Source organism: Cyprinodon variegatus, unplaced genomic scaffold, assembly GCF_000732505.1.
Source record: "Cyprinodon variegatus isolate N-32 unplaced genomic scaffold, C_variegatus-1.0 Scaffold1095, whole genome shotgun sequence".
In the NCBI taxonomy this organism is placed as follows: Eukaryota; Metazoa; Chordata; class Actinopteri; order Cyprinodontiformes; family Cyprinodontidae; genus Cyprinodon; species Cyprinodon variegatus.
Genome location: NW_015151548.1, coordinates 166,238 through 182,706, shown reverse-complemented (window position 1 = coordinate 182,706; position 16,469 = coordinate 166,238). Strand labels below are relative to the sequence as shown.

The window sequence follows — 16,469 nt, the reverse complement described above, 5'->3', positions numbered from 1 at the left end:
GTTCCAAGCAATCAGCTTCGCCTATGAGAAAAAGGAGCAGCGCATGAACCGAACGCAACACACGCAAATCGAACCGAGACAGTCGAACCGAACAGTTCGGACGGTTTTCATAAATCGTCCCATCCCTACTACGAACATCGAACAGAATCAAAGCTGGTGAGACAAAATGTTTATCTTCTTTTGCATTTTCCATCAACAATTTCTGAATACTTAAAATTGCAGTAAAATTTTAACATAACTTGGGCAGACCACCACCTGTCACCACTTATGAACAGATAATGGTTGCCTTTTGATGGATTATTGATGGAAAGTCAAATGCAGGACATTGCGAGACAGAAGTGAAAAACAAAGGACTGTAGAGCACAAGTCGGGACCTCAGGTTACCTGACTAGTACCACAATCTCTTTCTTTGGAGTTAACAGCATATATTAAAGGTCTAAGTTTTATCTCCTGAGTTCTAAATCTTGCCATGTGAATCAGCCATCAGTTGAGGTTTTGTTCATTCAGTAAAAGTTTTAAAGGAACCGATTCTCTCAGTAGCTGTTCCTGATAATGTTTCAGGACATTCATGGTAACAGCTCTTAGCAGATGACAAAGGAAATCCATCAAGGGAAGTGATCTGATTAAACATGTTGGTGCTGGTAATTAAAGAATTCCAGCAGTGGAGGTCCTACCTGCGAGCCACGTAGTAGAACACAGGGTTTCCGGTCTTGGAGGTGCCTGCCTGGTAGAAAATGTTCAGCGTCTTTAAGGCTTTAAACTCCTCCTTTTCATGGACCTGGTGCCTTAAAAATAGAAAAGATATAAAAGGTTCAGTCCCTCTTCCTCTGCAAACTTTAAACTCTTTGAGTTTGCAGACTGGGGAGGGAGACAAACTGCCCCGTCTTACTGATCCAAACCTGCCAAGTTGGATGGGTTAACAGGCCACAAGGAATAAAACACTTAAAATTGTCAAGTTAAATTTTAAACAATAAAAGAATATGTTTGATTGTCACTTGTTGAACAATAAGATGATATTATGAAGAAAACAAGGAAAGGTATCCGTAAATAACTAAGGACTCAAACAAGTTTGCCTTAGAGCAGGGATGTCAAACTGGTTCCAGAAAGGGCCATGTGGCTGCAGGTTTTCTTTCCAACCAAGCAGTAGCACACCAGACTCCATTCATCTCATCAAGTCATCATGTTCAGATTGAACTCACTTAATTAGATGAATGGAGTCTGGTGTGCTACTGCTTGGTTGGAAAGAAAACCTGCAGCCTCATGGCCCTTTCTGGAACCAGTTTGACATCCCTGCCTTAGAGGAAACCAGACTATCAGTTTCCTGATCTATTGGGTCCATTTTGCATGAGTCATACTTTTTCATTTTTTTAACTCCTGCTAAAGCCTGTCACACCTTCACGATTTAGCCAGCGTATGCCTAACATATTAAAAATCTGGCAAAAATGCTGGCATACGCTGGATAACTTATGGGTACCTTTTGTGTAAGTTATGAGCAATCTGAAGCACGCTGGCATGCATCGCCATACGGGGAATATGTTGAGAATATGGCATATGTTTTCTCAACATATGCCAGTGTCTGCTCACACATGGGCTATTAGTTACAAGCAAGTTATATGATCGTTGACATAATTGCAACTTGCACATTGGCTTAAGTGTTAGTTACTCATCAGTTGTGGCGTCTAGCTGATCCTAAACCTATGAGTAACTTGTGTATAACTGATGCGTAACTTATCCAGAACTTCTCTCCAACCCATATCAACGTATCTGACGTGTTCCAGGCGAGCGCTGAACGTGTTTCTAACTTCCAGCTACTGTATAATGGCGTATTGGCAGCGTTTTGGTATAAAGGGGGTTCACAGGAGGAAACCGTCAGTTCTCCTCCAGACTTCATCCCCATCATAGGGTGAGCCAGAAGGTGAGTGTGATGGATCCTCCCTGCGTTCACGACCACCACCAACAAACTTCCTAGCAGACATGACGCTCAATCTGCAGTGACTGCAAACCTTCTTTCTTTTTTGGACGGGAGATAAACAGCAGCTAAGTTAATACCGCGATCAAAGACATATTTTTATGCAGGCCGGGCGCCACATAAGTCAGGCTGCTGTTGGACATAAGTTCTGGACTCGTTATAAATACTCTATACCCAAAATAAAAAAAAAATTCATAGAAAGTTCAGTGTAAGCCAGCGTTTTAAGAAATTCTGGGACATCAGGAATATACTGGCTAAATAAGCAAGGTGTGACAGGGCCCCAAATGTGACCGTTGTCTCATTTGGTGTAAAAATTAGTGCACCCCTGTAGTCCCAGGTATAATACTTTTGAAAAAGTATATATATATATATATAATAAAAGTAAAAATAAGTCTGATAAAAGACTCCCATTTTATGGAGGCAGCCATTTCTGCTTCATCTCCTTCAGACATGAACTTTGACTGAGGTAGTGAGGCCTGCAGGTCTTTGAATGTCATCAGGCACCTTAGACCTACAGGGTGATTAGTTGCTGCACTCTTGGGGTGATTTTGGTCGGCAGTACCCTCCTAGAAAGCCTCACTACTCTCCTGAGTTTTCACTATTTATGGATCATTGATCTCAATCTGGTTCAATGGAGTCCCAAAGTTTTACAAATGGATTTGTATCCCTTTCCAGAACTACATTGTCATTGTTCCTCAATTTTCTGGATTTCAGCATGTGGTCTATCTTCTAAAGACCTTTTGGTGAACAGGTGTAGTGTTCACCTTTTCACACAGATTTGGAGGTTTGGATATTTGTCCCTTAGTTAAAAAACAAATGTATTCATAAACTGAATTTTATGTTTACTTGGACTAAAATTTAAAGTAGTTTGATGAAACACTGAAGTGTGACTAACATGCTAGTTTTTGTCAGTCAATAAAACATTCCAGTATGAATGCAGGTAAAAACCAAAGCAGTCGACTTCATACCTGGTCATGAATTCCTCAAATTTGGAGCTGGTTAGGTTGAGACTGGACCAGTGGGTGTCCGCAACAGGCTTGTGTTCTGGCGGTCCAAGGTAGGCCAGCAGGGTGGCCATCTTGTCAAAAGGCCGCCTGCCCACCGCCTTGTGGTCTCTGGAAAGATCCAGCAGACAAGCATCTTGTCAGAACTAATTTCTAAACCAAGGCCAGCAACAGTTATGGGGGCGATCCTGACCTGTTACTGGAGAGGTACTGGCCAATCCTCTCCTGGTTGTTCCACAGCAGGCGGTGGAGCGCCAACACGTTACCGTCACTGATGAAGGACAAACTGTGGTTGACCGAATCACTGGGTGGAGAGTCGGAGGCTATGTCCAAGAAAAACCTGCAGCAGACGGAGAGGTGCAGCTCATCAGAAACCTTTAACCAAAGATTCACCTAAAGGATTATATGTTTATGGAAATACACTTATATATAAGCTGCTGGAGCTTATATGCTTTTATATATATATTTATTTATTTATTTTCAGAATACGCCTTGACGGGAGTAAACCTTCAACTGAATTTTGCTTGGCCCCCTCCAAATTTCTTTAAACGGCCCTGATTAGAACTACCACTGCAAAACTGAACCCAGCTACCCTAATACCAGTCCACATACTAGATAAAAACCATGCATGTCCTGTTTTAGTCGTCTAAAAACCATGTTTCTTCAATTAAAGGCTCGTTATCGTCATAAAAACCAACAGCCTCTTACCTTCTTGCAGAATCAAAGTTGCTTTTAACAAAGTCGTTAAAAGGCCTCATGTGTTCTTCTTTAGTAAACAGGACATGGTTTGCAATACTCTGTAGAATCTAGAGGAGAGACAAGATCTGATCACCAGGACTGAAACAATTAATGGGATTAATCAATTACTGAAATAAAAATATATCAACATTTTGCATTTAAGAAAAAAAATGTTTTCATCCGTCAATCTGCTCTATCCAAAACTCCTCAAGCAAAAATTTTTTAGTTTAACCTGGTTTAATCTCATAAAAAAAAAAAACTTCTTTAAAAAACATTTGGATATCTGATTATTAACCAATTAAAGGAAAAAATATTCAACCGACCAATCGACTTGTGAAATCATCTTTAGCTGCAGCCCTACTGATCACATAACTCCGGGCCACAGAGGTCACATTCATCTAGCATCAACAGGCAAGGCTTAGACTAATAACCTTACAATCAGCTCCTTTAAAGGTATAGAGAACAATCTTTTACTTCCGGGTGGATCATCTAAGGCCCCGTCCACACGTAGTCAAACCCTGGCCTAAACGCACAAATTTTTCACCAAACCAGCCTCTCATCCACACGAAGCCGGCGTTTCGGGGGTCTGTAAACTATCTTTTTTTTATTCAGCCTTCAGAGTGGGAAGATTTTGAAACGCCGTTTTCGCGTTTCCATCTTTAAGCTCTAACCGCATTTTTTTTCTTACACGCATGCGTCATAGCGTCGCCTCTAAACACGCATGCGTGACACAGTATCACAACAACAATGGCGCCGTACTGTGTTGAATGGTTGCTGCTCATGCTACTCACCCTGCTGTCGGGCTTACAACAGAATCTTCTTCTTCTGGAATATCTCCAGGAAGAACAGAGCAATATCGACGACATAGTTCAGCACCTGAATTTGACTGAACCACGAAAATGGACCCGCAGGGCAACCATGTATAAATATTAGTGCGCATGCCCAACATTTCGTCGTTTATTTTTGCTTTGGCACCACAGCGCCACTTACAGGCCTGGCATACATTTTGCAGCGTTTTCATGCATTCGTGTGGACGCTCACATTTATTTTACGTCTCCGTCTTTACAAACGTTTTGGAAAATATCAGCGTTTCGTGTTCGTTTTGACTTCGTGTGGACGGGGCCTAAATAAGTGGTCCTCCTAACTGTCAATCATTCTGGTGATAGGTTTATGTGAGCTGTCCTAGGTTCTCGCCCTGTTAGCTATCTTCTTTCAGCCGTATCTCTGTGGTGATCTACGGTTTCACACAGTCATTGAAGCTCACCTTACTCACCGCGGCTCTTTGAAAATGGCTGAGGGTCGCAAGAGAAAAAGTCTCTACAAGGTGTATGAGATGAAAAGAAAGGCCTCAGAAGAGGCAGATATATCCCAGAATGCTTTGCGTGGAGAGCTCTCCTGGCAAAGCATTATGGGATGTCACAGCGGCCCGCTGTCGCCATAGGCTGTCACTACCCGACATCAGCGACTAATAACAAAGATTGCGCAGGGACCGCGCAGTGGATAAGGAGTTACTTTTTACACGGAGCAAAAAGTAGTGAGCATTTGTCCAAACGGTCAGTTAACTTAGTTCACCAACGTTCACTATATTGTGCCTGCTTTATACAGTGATTGAGGGATTTAGGGGTTAGGGCGGACGTTCAGACACAGCAAGCTGGTATCCTCCACAATACCTTTAAATGTGGATGAGACTAAGCAAAATGAAATATTTTAAACCCAGGCCTGTTGTCTAAACTGGAGACAACTGGTCCCAAAGTAGATTAAATGAACACAGATAGTGGGATTTAATCCCGCGGCAGTAGGTGGTTTATGTCCGGGTGTCTGCCATGCTGCTATAAAGACCCGTTCTGTCCCAGACAGATGGAAGCAGACAGCTGCTCACATCTGTCCACCTAAACTGCTCAGATTTTAGTGAAACATGTTTCATACAAATAAACACAGAAACAACTTGGGAGAAAAAACTAAAGCAAACAAGAACAGCTTCATTAAGTCTAGTGTTGCTTATTATCTCTCAAGACATGGTCAACATGGTTCAGATTTACCTCAGTTGCATCCTGGAGCTATTGCTGTTCTCATCCTAACAGAACTTAGACTGTTCTTCTAAAGTAACACATATCGTGCTTTTAAATTCCTTTTCCCATTCAAGTCTCTCAATTGTGGTTTTATAAAGTGGAACTGCAGTGCTTTGGTCTGGATTTCTTATTATTGCTCCTCAGGTGTCTGAACGCTGGTTTTCTAATGCTTTTTTCTTATTTTAAATATAAATTGTCTTGTTCCATTTGCCAACTAAGGAAAAAATGCACTTAATTTAAGCTAAAATGACTTTGATTTCCATTTATTGCAGTGAAAGCGCTTTACATTGTCTGTTTTGTCTTTGTGTTCATTTTGAGCAGAGGGTCTTTGCTGTTTCAAGACTTGAACAACAAAAATACTGAGAGAGAAAAAATGGCGGAGTTGCTGGTTGGGTTTCCATGACCTTTTAGTAGTTCCACACAAATATGGAGAAATGCAAGAGAATGATGAAGAAACCTGGAAAATATGCTTCAAACAGCATCTAAATATAAGAACCTGAAGACTAAATACAACTTTTTCTGGACTTTTAAGGACTCTATGTGCAGATTTATATGTATTTCAGAGCCATTTTGCAGGATACTCTCCTTTAAAATAGTAATTTGAATCAAAATGAATAGAAATGGGTAATTTTTCCATTTTCCAAGAAGAGTAAATGGTTTCCAGGACTTACCTTGGACATGAGTTTGAGACCTCTCTCTACTCTGGGCAGGGGCTTTTTATCCAGGATGCCTGCTTCGTAGGGAGACACAATGGCTGGGTTGATGAAGCGTAAGAACATGGCGCTGCCCACCGCACCTATGCTGTTCTGAGGGAACCGCTGACTCACCACCTGAATGAACAGGATGTGTGGAAAGGAGAGGAGGGGGTGCAGAGAAACTAATGAGAACAAATCAGGCAAAGGGAAAATATTGAAAGAAAAATTCTCTAAACATCATAAGAAAAAAAAAGTCCTGAAGAAAAGGGGAATTTAACTGAGCGGCAGAGCAATGTGTGCTGTGATCTGGCTGCTTAAAGTTCAGAAAGAGAAACGGTGAAACAACAGAAGTGAATCAGTCTGTTTAAGTCCCAGTGCCTGACAGAAACGCACCACAGTTAGAAAATGATTGTCCAGTTTGATCAGGAGGGTGAGAGAAAGTTCATCTCCAGTTCAGATAAACCACCGTACAAACGAGGAACTTGGTTCACTTCGAAGTTCACCCTGGCTCACAGTAGTAGGTTGATACAATACTAACAGTTGGAAATGCTTTGGATTTTTATTGTATACTTTGTTACAGGCAACTAATATCATCTGTTTGGTGTAACGGTTCAAACAGCCAAAAATCAAATGTTTCTCATGTTGTTTTTACCCTTTGATAATCAAAACATATTTTAAAAATATGTGTATCTGTTATCAATATATTCTAAAGCAGTCAGAAAAAAAATGCTGCGTTTAAGGTGGAAATAAGAGTTTTTTTCACCCTCTTATCCAAAGTTGACTTAATTGTGTTTTATGGAGCTTGGGAACATGAGTCCACATATGTGAACATCCTTTTTCTCTAAAACTGAATAACATTGAAATATGATGTTTCACTTTTATTCTAATTGGGTTCAAACAAGCCCAAATAACAAAGAGAAATAAAAAATGTACGTAATAAAAAAAACTGCTTGGGCCTTAAGAGGTTAAAGTTAAAGGAGTCTATCCAGAAAACCAAGGAAAAAGAGAGAGGGAACAATGCTTCTCAGACATATTTAGAAAAACAAGTGAGATTTTAGGAACTCTGAAATGATCAATTGAAGGCAGGATCCTCACTGCTGCTTTTGGTTCATTCAGCACAACACATGATTGATCCGCTTCCTCTCAGTAAGGCGGTTTAACATTTGCTAGAAAAGGAAAATTTTCAACCCAAATATCCATAATCCAATTCCCTCTGAAATGCTATTCATCCAATCTACAACCAGCAATCCAGTAATAAAAACTAAATCAATTTGCTGCAACTGCGTGACCAAGTCGAGGCATTTCCATCGGTTTCCAAAACCGCAGATCAAAAGTGCAGCAATGAATTCATTCATTCTTCCCTGGCCAATGAAAACAGCGCCTCAGACCAAGCTCTTCTACACGACAATAACTTTAAATCTAAGTAGGTTAATATTTCCTAAAATAAGTGCTTTTTTTTCTTTTATTGAGCAGGTAAGTGACGATGGAACAAGACAATTTACTTTTAAAATAGTAAAAAAAAAAACACTACTGCCATCACTTACTTCAAGTGCATATCTAATGATCTTATTTTAAGGGTAAAAATACTCATTCCATTGGAAATTCAACTTATTTACCTACTCAAATTAAGGGTAAATACACTTAATATAAGAATTTCTTACTTATCTCTAGATTGTTTTTGCAGTGTTGAATAAAATGAGGCGCAACACAAAGAAAAGAAGGGGATGGAGGATTTGATTGATGAATTACCTGGAATGAGACCCCTGGTGGCACTTCAGTGCAAACAAACACCAGGAAACACCAGGGTGGGAGGAAGCGTTCTCCTTAAATCTATAACATGTTTGAGGCAGTGTATTGCCCTAAGAGTGTCTAAGCTTTGATTAAAAAATTTTTAAAAGTAGTCTAAATGTTCAGTTTAAAATAGTACATAGAGCCCACCTCATTAAAGACAAACTATCCCGTTTCTATCCAGGAGTCACCCCTTACTGCGATAAATGCAAAACTGCTGTAGCCACACTGGTCCATAAGTCTTGGTCCTGCCCTACTCTTGGTCATTTCTGGACAGATGGTTTTAGTGGTGAGGGGTCGCCTTTACCAGCCTCTAAATGACAGGCGCTGGCATTCTGCTCACTGTTAGCGAGGCGCACAGTTCTAACCAGGTGGAAGGGTGCGGCTCCTCCAACTCACAAACAGTGGTTATGTGACCTCATGTCATGTCTGAAACTGGAAAGAATTAAATGTTCTATCCAACATTCAACTGGTAAATTTGAAGAAATACGGGGGCCTTTTCTTGACTCATTCCAAAACTTACAATAATGCTCCAGATTAAAAAGGTTTAGATTTAATAAAATGTGTTCTGTCTCAGTCAGGGATAGGAAAGTAGTGCGTTGACCTCTTGGTAGTGAGAGGGCAGGGCTAAATGGGATTGTTTTTGTAGGGATTGTTGTTTTTTCTGTATATTATTTAATATCTATCTTTGCTAGATAAATACTTTTTTTAATTTACAAACTGTATGTATAAAAGGAAAACTCAATAAAAAGACAGCGATAAAAAAAAAAGTAGTCTAAATGTTAAGAAGCTACAACATAAACAATATTTTTATCAGTAAAAAGGAAAAACTTCAAAACAGCAAGAAAATTGTCAGAAATTATGACGTTACACATTGAAGTAAAAAAAATGCATTCTGCCAATCAAAATAACAAAAAAAACAAGACAACTGTATAGCGTTGGTGGTAATATGTTGCCTAGCAACGGCCCTGTCCAATATAGATTTTGTGAGAAGTTTTCATAACGCTACCAACAACTGTTAGAACTACTGGGCCGGTTCTCAATATGCGTTCTTGAGCGTTCTCGTGAAACGTCATCAGCCTCAGCCCGAGCACTGTTCCAATACCCGAGAACGCACCAAATCCCCAGATGTTGTTCTCGCCCCGCCCCCTTTATCGAGTATGCATCAGAGCAGACCTGCCGTTCTTGAGATTGACAGCTGTCCCAGCATGCACTGCGGCAGCAGCAGCTTTCAATGAAGCGCTCCATTGAAAGTTTAAAGTTCTCTTTCTGTTGCTGTTGTTCAATAAAAGTACATTTTAAGATAATTTCAGGCGAGAATATTATACTTTAAAGTGTCACTATATGGTCCATTTACCGATTTAATGGGTAACTTTAAAAAAAGATTTCTGAAGTTGAGAGGACCGCGGCAACCAGCGGACCTACGAGGGTAACGGCAGCCGGGGCTAACCTCAGCCCGTCTGCAGCATCCCTCTCTCTGTATAGCCGTATGTGAAGGACTACTGACCCTGATGGGGACTTTTTTGTTTTATTTGGCAAAATTTTCATTTGATTTGTGTTTATCTGACTGTGTCCATCATTATTTCCCCTCACTAAATGAAAAAAAGTAATTTATTATTATCTAGAGACTATTAATAACAGGAGGTGAAATGTAGCTCTAGACGAGCAGAGCGTGTGGTGATGTCATCAGTACGCTTCTGTTCCAATTGACCCATATTTAGCTGCGTGCTCCCGTTCTCACCAAATCCAGACTTTCCTGTGTTTTTGCCAAGACTGGACTTAAATCGCGAATTGAGAAACGACCCTCGTCTCCAAGCCATCGCCTGCATTAGACAATCAGTAGCTGGTCAGATGTAATGTCTCGTTTAAATTGTGCTTGATCAATAAGAGCACCATCTCTGGCATTACTGCAGACGAGGTGATATTAGGTACATCCAATGGTGGTATTAGGTAAATCCATTCTACCGTGTCTCCAGTCAGGGTTTGTGTGAAAGGGACTTTATCTGCTCCATCACAACTTCCTCATTCCAGCTGATCTTAGTCAGGTTCTGTTAAACATCAGGAAAGTAAAGGGTTTACCAAGACATATTTCTGAGAATCAAAAATAAAAAACATCAACCTGGCACCTAAAGGGGTGGGTATCCTCCCGCAGCAGTGTATCACAGTGAGCTTCTTGCAGGTATGATGCAGATATTTTTATGCCCAATTTTGAAGAGCGGTCTGTGTTATGTTATTCCAAGACAACGCAAGAGGGACAACCACCAACTAGCTAGGATTATAGGTGTCCATGTGTCGGTTTTGAGAGCTTGTTCGCTGTCTACACCCCCTCATTGAACGCCCGAGACACAGTTAACCCGTGAGGGTTTCCCAAAGACTGTCCGTGGCGCTTTTTGGCTTCAGGTACAAAAAACAGACCGTCACACACAGCTACTGGGGGGGTTGGTCATATCTGCGTTAACTGTGACATACACGCAGACAACCTGGTTTCTGAGCATAAATCAGGTTTAGTTTCACTGGAAGCTGAGGTGATGAGAATGTGCTATGGTGCTACTCTGCCGGTGTAGGTACCAGATTTGATCAGGTCCTGCCATTGCCAGTAACTTTACGCAACATCATTAGCTGAACATCGCCACATGATGTAAAACATAGTGGTTGCCCAGACAACGATATTAACATCACGCAGCGTCCGTGTGCCAAACCGGGAGCTTTTGTAGCGTTAGCGTGTCTAATGACCGATGAAGTTTTATCTGATTGATAACAAAAGAGAAAAAAAATCGGTTTATGGTGAACAAAGTAACTATTATACCATAATATAAAGGAGGAGAGCTGGGTAGCACTGTGGCTAGCTGTGCTCAGTAGCTAACAGTTTAGCCTCTTTTAGCCCGGTCAGTTAGCCATATCAAGCTACAAGACTTTTAAATTTGTCTCAACTGTTTGTTTTCTAGTAGAAATAATGGTTTTATTTGTCTAAAATCTTTACGAAAGTCATTTTTAGGTTGTTCCATCTGTCCTCCCCTACCCTCAGCTCTTAATAAAAGAATAAAAACTTTTGTCACTTTGTTAAATGGCAGAGCTCAGTCTTAGAAGGCAGTCCTTTCCTCCAAGTCAGATTTTGGACTTTTAATTCCAATGCTCTTAGTAGTATTACTGGTTGCATCATGCGAGAGAGAACTGTTAAACAGCCAAGTAGACAAAGAAACTACATTTAATGACTGTGAAGTTGACATTTAAGGCCAGTTAGTTTATTAGTTAGTTTGTTGACTTAACAGACCCATTCGAAAGGAGAGGATGCCTTAAATTATTTGTGGTTTGAAAGTATAATTATTAATCCCTTCCAGGGCTGGGTTGCCTGTTAATTTTTTACCATCCTGCTTTTACTTGGACCCAATGCTGCCTTGAGAGTCCAAAAAAGCCACAGGCCCTGGATAGAACTTAGTATTAATTATGATTGATCTGAGACTAGAACAAAAGTCAAATAATAAAAACACCACATGGGTTCAGATAAGGGAGACCATTCGTGAATGGCGGTCTAGGGGTTAGGGCATAGAGCTAAGAATTCTAAGGTTCTGAGTTCGAGCTCCATTCCCACAGACTGCCACTCTGGGTCTCTGACCTAGACCCTTAACCCCACACTGCTCTCCGTGCGTCCAACGATGGCAGCCCACTGTTCCCCAAGGGGATGGGTTAAATCCAAGGGTACATTTCTCCAATGTGAGATCAATAAAGTTCTATTAATAATTATTATTATTCCTCCCAAACACAGCCCTCTAGCTGTTAATCGCAGAGAACCTGAACTTAGGTCACATTACATTAAACAAGAGGCTTAATTACGCCGGCCGATAGATTGTGGGAATTGGCTTAAAGTGGGTTTGATGTCACAGAGAGAAGGAAGGTAGACGCATGCATGCGAGTAGAAGCAAGCACTTTTGGCACAACAGTGAGAGTATAATCCTGTCACAATGGATTCTGAGAGCAAGCTTTCAGGGTAATGAAAACAATAAAACCCTGGAGTAACACTCCAACAAGCACCGACAAGTTCAGAACAAAAAAAATCATATTAAAAATCTCCATTTAGATGTTTGGGAACATCTTTCAGCCCCTTTACCCATGTGTTCTAGTGCCCCAGCAGTATTACAGGGTTTCCAAGAGCCGCTTCATCCAGCACCCATGAGAGGGAAGTCAAGACAGCTAGAAGCTCCAAGCCCCTCTTCCAGTTAGTTAAACAGTTAGTGGTTTTACTTCCGCAAAGGCATTGGGATCCAATCCTGTTATTCACGGCGGTCGAAATGGTTTTAAAATTGGGCAAAAAGGAGCGGTAAAGTAGCCCTACAGCGACATTTTAACGACACCAAGGCAGCACCAGAAAGCCCATGAAGCAGACTTTACTCTTCTTGGTCCTTTCCCTTTTAGATTAAGACAATCCCAGAGAACAACGAACTCCAATGGCATGAGGTTGTTCTGATCTGAAAAGCTTTGAGAAATTAAAGCTATAGAGGACGATCTTTTATTTCTGGGTGGATCATCTTAATAAGTGGTCTATCCTAGTTGTCAATCATTCTGGTGATATGTTTACGTAAGGTCGTCCTACGTGCTCGTCCCGTTAGCTATCTTTTTCTGCACCTGCGCACTTTCAGGCGTATATCTGTGGTGAGCTTCGGTTTCAGACAGTAATTGAAGCTCACCTTTCTCACCGCGGTTCTTTGAAAATGGCCGAGGTTCGTAAGAGAAAAAGTGTCTACGAAGTGTATGAGAAGAAAAGAAAGGCAGATATACACAGTGGCCTGATGTGGCCACAGGCTGTCACTACCCGACACTGTGTCTTAATGTGTCTGTGGACACAGTAAACTTGTATGAGCCATGAGAACAGCACATTTTAAACAGGGCGTGCATGAGGAGAAATGGGCTCATCCATGCTCTTGCACGTGCATTTTATTTATTTTTTTTTTAAGTGGAGATGGCGGGTCTTTTAAAAACCCTCCTCAATACCTTTAACTGAATGTATGAATTGTCTGTCTGTAATGAAAGGACTAAAACCCCAACACTCTTAGTAGAAAGTCTGTATGCGAAGTGTCCTCTGTTTATAAGACCTTTGGTCTGATCTCTGTGGCAAAACAGCAAAAAAATTAAAACAAGGGATTTTTTTTCAAGGGTTAATTAACCAATTCACTCAAATACAGAATGATCTACAAAAAACAAAGAAAGAAACTTTCTAATGAACTATATCAACACAGCAAACTTAAATGATACATCATACATTTAATATTATTGGAAGATTATTTTCGGTAAATTGTAAATCGCCAGTACGTATATAGTACAGGTCCTTTTTTTATGGCAGGTACATTTCTTATATTGTACAGGTACCTTTTAAGAATTATCGATTGAAGGCCTGAGCACACCGGTTGGATGTGACTTTTTAATCTCGGGGATAATATTTCCATTTCACACTGATGTAACATTGTCACTCTAGAGAGGCTGAGAATAGGCAGGACGAGCAGATCTGTGCAGATTGTTTTCACTTCTGTCTCTGTGCCACACAAATTAAAACAATTCCCCACATTTGACTTGGACAGATTATGAAAAGTTTTGAAAACATTTTTTAAAGAGTGACGCACCTATAAAGCAAAGCCCCACTTAATGAGTCTGTGCAGCATCTCAAACAAGAACAAAGAATGTTCATCTATTACAAACATATTGAGATCTACGAAATGAAAAACTCAGCAATAAACGCTGTGGGTTGTTTCTATGCTGACTGAGACAGAGGGGTGATTCTCAGAGAGATCTGGGAACTTTATCCAAGTTTTTCTTTCTTTTTTTCATAAAGAGGTAAGAGAAATACACCGTGCTTTCTGCCCTCCTTATTGTGTTTTTTGTGAGGCTCAAAGAGGATCACTACTTTATCTGTTTTCTGTCCTCCTGAACTCCTATCACGGGTAAAGTTTTCTATTTTAATGTTTCGTTCATTGCTTTTGCACGACTCTGTCCCACTTGCTATATATGTGATGTGTGACTCCAAACTGACACTTTTCCCATGTGATTTTATTTTGTATTTTCCCCCAAAGTGGACGTGTTGTACTTTATAACCGCGTCCCTCTTCCTCTCAGACCCAGGAAATGACCACTGAATTACTGCATAGTCTGACTAAAAAAGACCTGGGCTCTGTCTCGGTCTGACATAAACACACCGTGATGATCCCCATTGACTTACAATGAGCGCTAAACGCCACGACCTCGGTCGACAGGACATTGGACGCAAAATCTGATCCAGTGTGTTCTGGCCTTTATATGTGGCCTGTACTGGCACTGTTGTGGGAGGGCTGGTGCCAGTCATTTAGCAAAGGGCGTTCTCAAGACATAACAGAGCAACAAAGTCTTGAAGGGCAGAGCAATACCCAGAAAGACACTTGTACCTAAGAGCCAATTTAGAGCTCAATTAAGCTAAATTCATGGTTTTGGACTATGAGAGGAAGAAGAAGTACCCAGAAAGTTTCTATGCATGGACAGGGAGAACATGCAAACACCATGCAGAAAGACTGGACGATGACCCCTAAGATAGCTAGAGTTTAGCTTAACATAAAAACTTTCCTTTACATCAAATATAAACTGGAGTTAGAAATTATATGTTTTAATTTCTTTAAGATATTTTGAACTAAAGAGTAAGTGAAAGTAATTTTCCAAATTTAATCTAAAAGCAAAAAACAAGAATGGGCGAGTGGCTTGATGCCAGTTAATGAGTTTCCTTTGATGGTAAAAATACAACAAAAAAACCCAACTTATTTCCCTCATTATGAACTTTGTTTGTAGGGCTGCAACAACAAACTGAATATGAAAATATTTTAAAAGTTCTGGTTTGATTATCGATTCATTGCATCACCTGCGATGTGGCATAGCTGTTCACCCGCAGAGCTTTGTTATTGCTGGCTGACTGAAATAAAGTAAAAAAAAAAAACAACAACCTGCAGAGCTAGTTAAAGCAAGCTGGAGGCAGAGTGGTATTTTCAAAGGAGATTAAATCAATTCTTCAAATGACAGAAACGGAGCAAACAGCTTGAGCGCTACATTTAAAAGTGTGGATGATGCAGCGCCTGAAGCGGAAATAAAGTCAGCACTAAGGAAGACGGCCAACAGCAGTGGGAGTCACTGAAACATCCTTAGTTTATTTAATTTCAAAGTGAGGAAACGGCAACATTGGTCGTTGCTCTGTCGGTGGAGTCCTGCGTTACACTATGATGCACCACTAATAAGCCTCAATGTTAAATGCCTGATTTAACTAAATAAATGGTCAACCTAAAGGTGTTTATCTAAAGCACAATTATTTATTTTTTACTTTTACTGTAACAGAACACCTTAACAGAAACCCTTTTTTGGGGTGCGTTTTTGCTTTGTCAAAGGTTCTACTCTAATATAAAGACATTCTTGTTTTTTTGTAGTAAAATCCTAATTAGTTGCAGCCCAGTGCGCGTACACACGTTCTGTAGAAAGTATTACATAAAAAAATCAGTGCTGGATTAAAATTGTTCTATTAAGGAGATGAACATTTGATTTAGGAACATTTGAACATTTAGGATGAAAATGTGAAATTGGAATTGCTGTACTGAAAAAGTGAATTTCATTAGAAAAATGTTGATAAAGCTAGATCATCTATACATGTCTAGTTTGAGTCATTACTTTTTTTTGCAGCTAAACTACCAGGGATCAGTGGTTCAAGTTCAGCTCTTTTAAGGATGTTCCAGTAGATCTGCCTGCAACTCTTAATATCTGTGCTACATGTTTTGCACCTGCGTGTTTCAGTGATGGGACCATGCCAGATGAAAGTGGAATCATGCCTGCCTTTGTAAAAATTTGGAAACTAACAATCAAGGACTCGCCTGCAAGCAGCCGCAAAAAATCTGACCTTTTGTAAAAATAACAAAAAAATTACTGGGTTTAACCCTGACTTTCCGGTAGCACAAAACTGGATCCATTCTCAGCCAATCTAGTCACCGTGGTAACGCAGTTTGAACGATAAACCTGCTCCTGGGAAACCTGGGAAAATAACTTAAACAAAGCCACATCAAAATAAAAACTTGCAAATAGCAGTTAAAACAAAATATGTTTATGAAAACCTAAATAGTTAAAAAAAAAAAACTTTTTTTAACACACCAACCTTTTACTATTAATTTTTTTTCTTCTGTATATATATACAGATAATAAAATAAAAATCAGAGCAC

The 16,469-nt window shown here is 40.2% G+C and overlaps 1 protein-coding gene across 3 annotated transcripts in view; it reads right to left on the bottom strand.

The window, feature by feature from the left end:
- Window positions 1-16,469, bottom strand: part of nf1 (neurofibromin 1) — a 136,404-nt gene that overhangs the window by 56,388 nt on the left and 63,547 nt on the right. For all 3 annotated transcript variants that reach the window (XM_015400359.1, XM_015400358.1, XM_015400361.1), the window contains 5 exons: window positions 6,452-6,610; window positions 3,682-3,779; window positions 3,167-3,313; window positions 2,938-3,084; window positions 675-785 (listed from right to left, as the gene is read on the bottom strand). In XM_015400359.1, coding sequence (XP_015255845.1) covers window positions 675-785; window positions 2,938-3,084; window positions 3,167-3,313; window positions 3,682-3,779; window positions 6,452-6,610 — 662 coding nt within the window. The remainder of the gene's footprint in view (window positions 1-674; window positions 786-2,937; window positions 3,085-3,166; window positions 3,314-3,681; window positions 3,780-6,451; window positions 6,611-16,469) is intronic.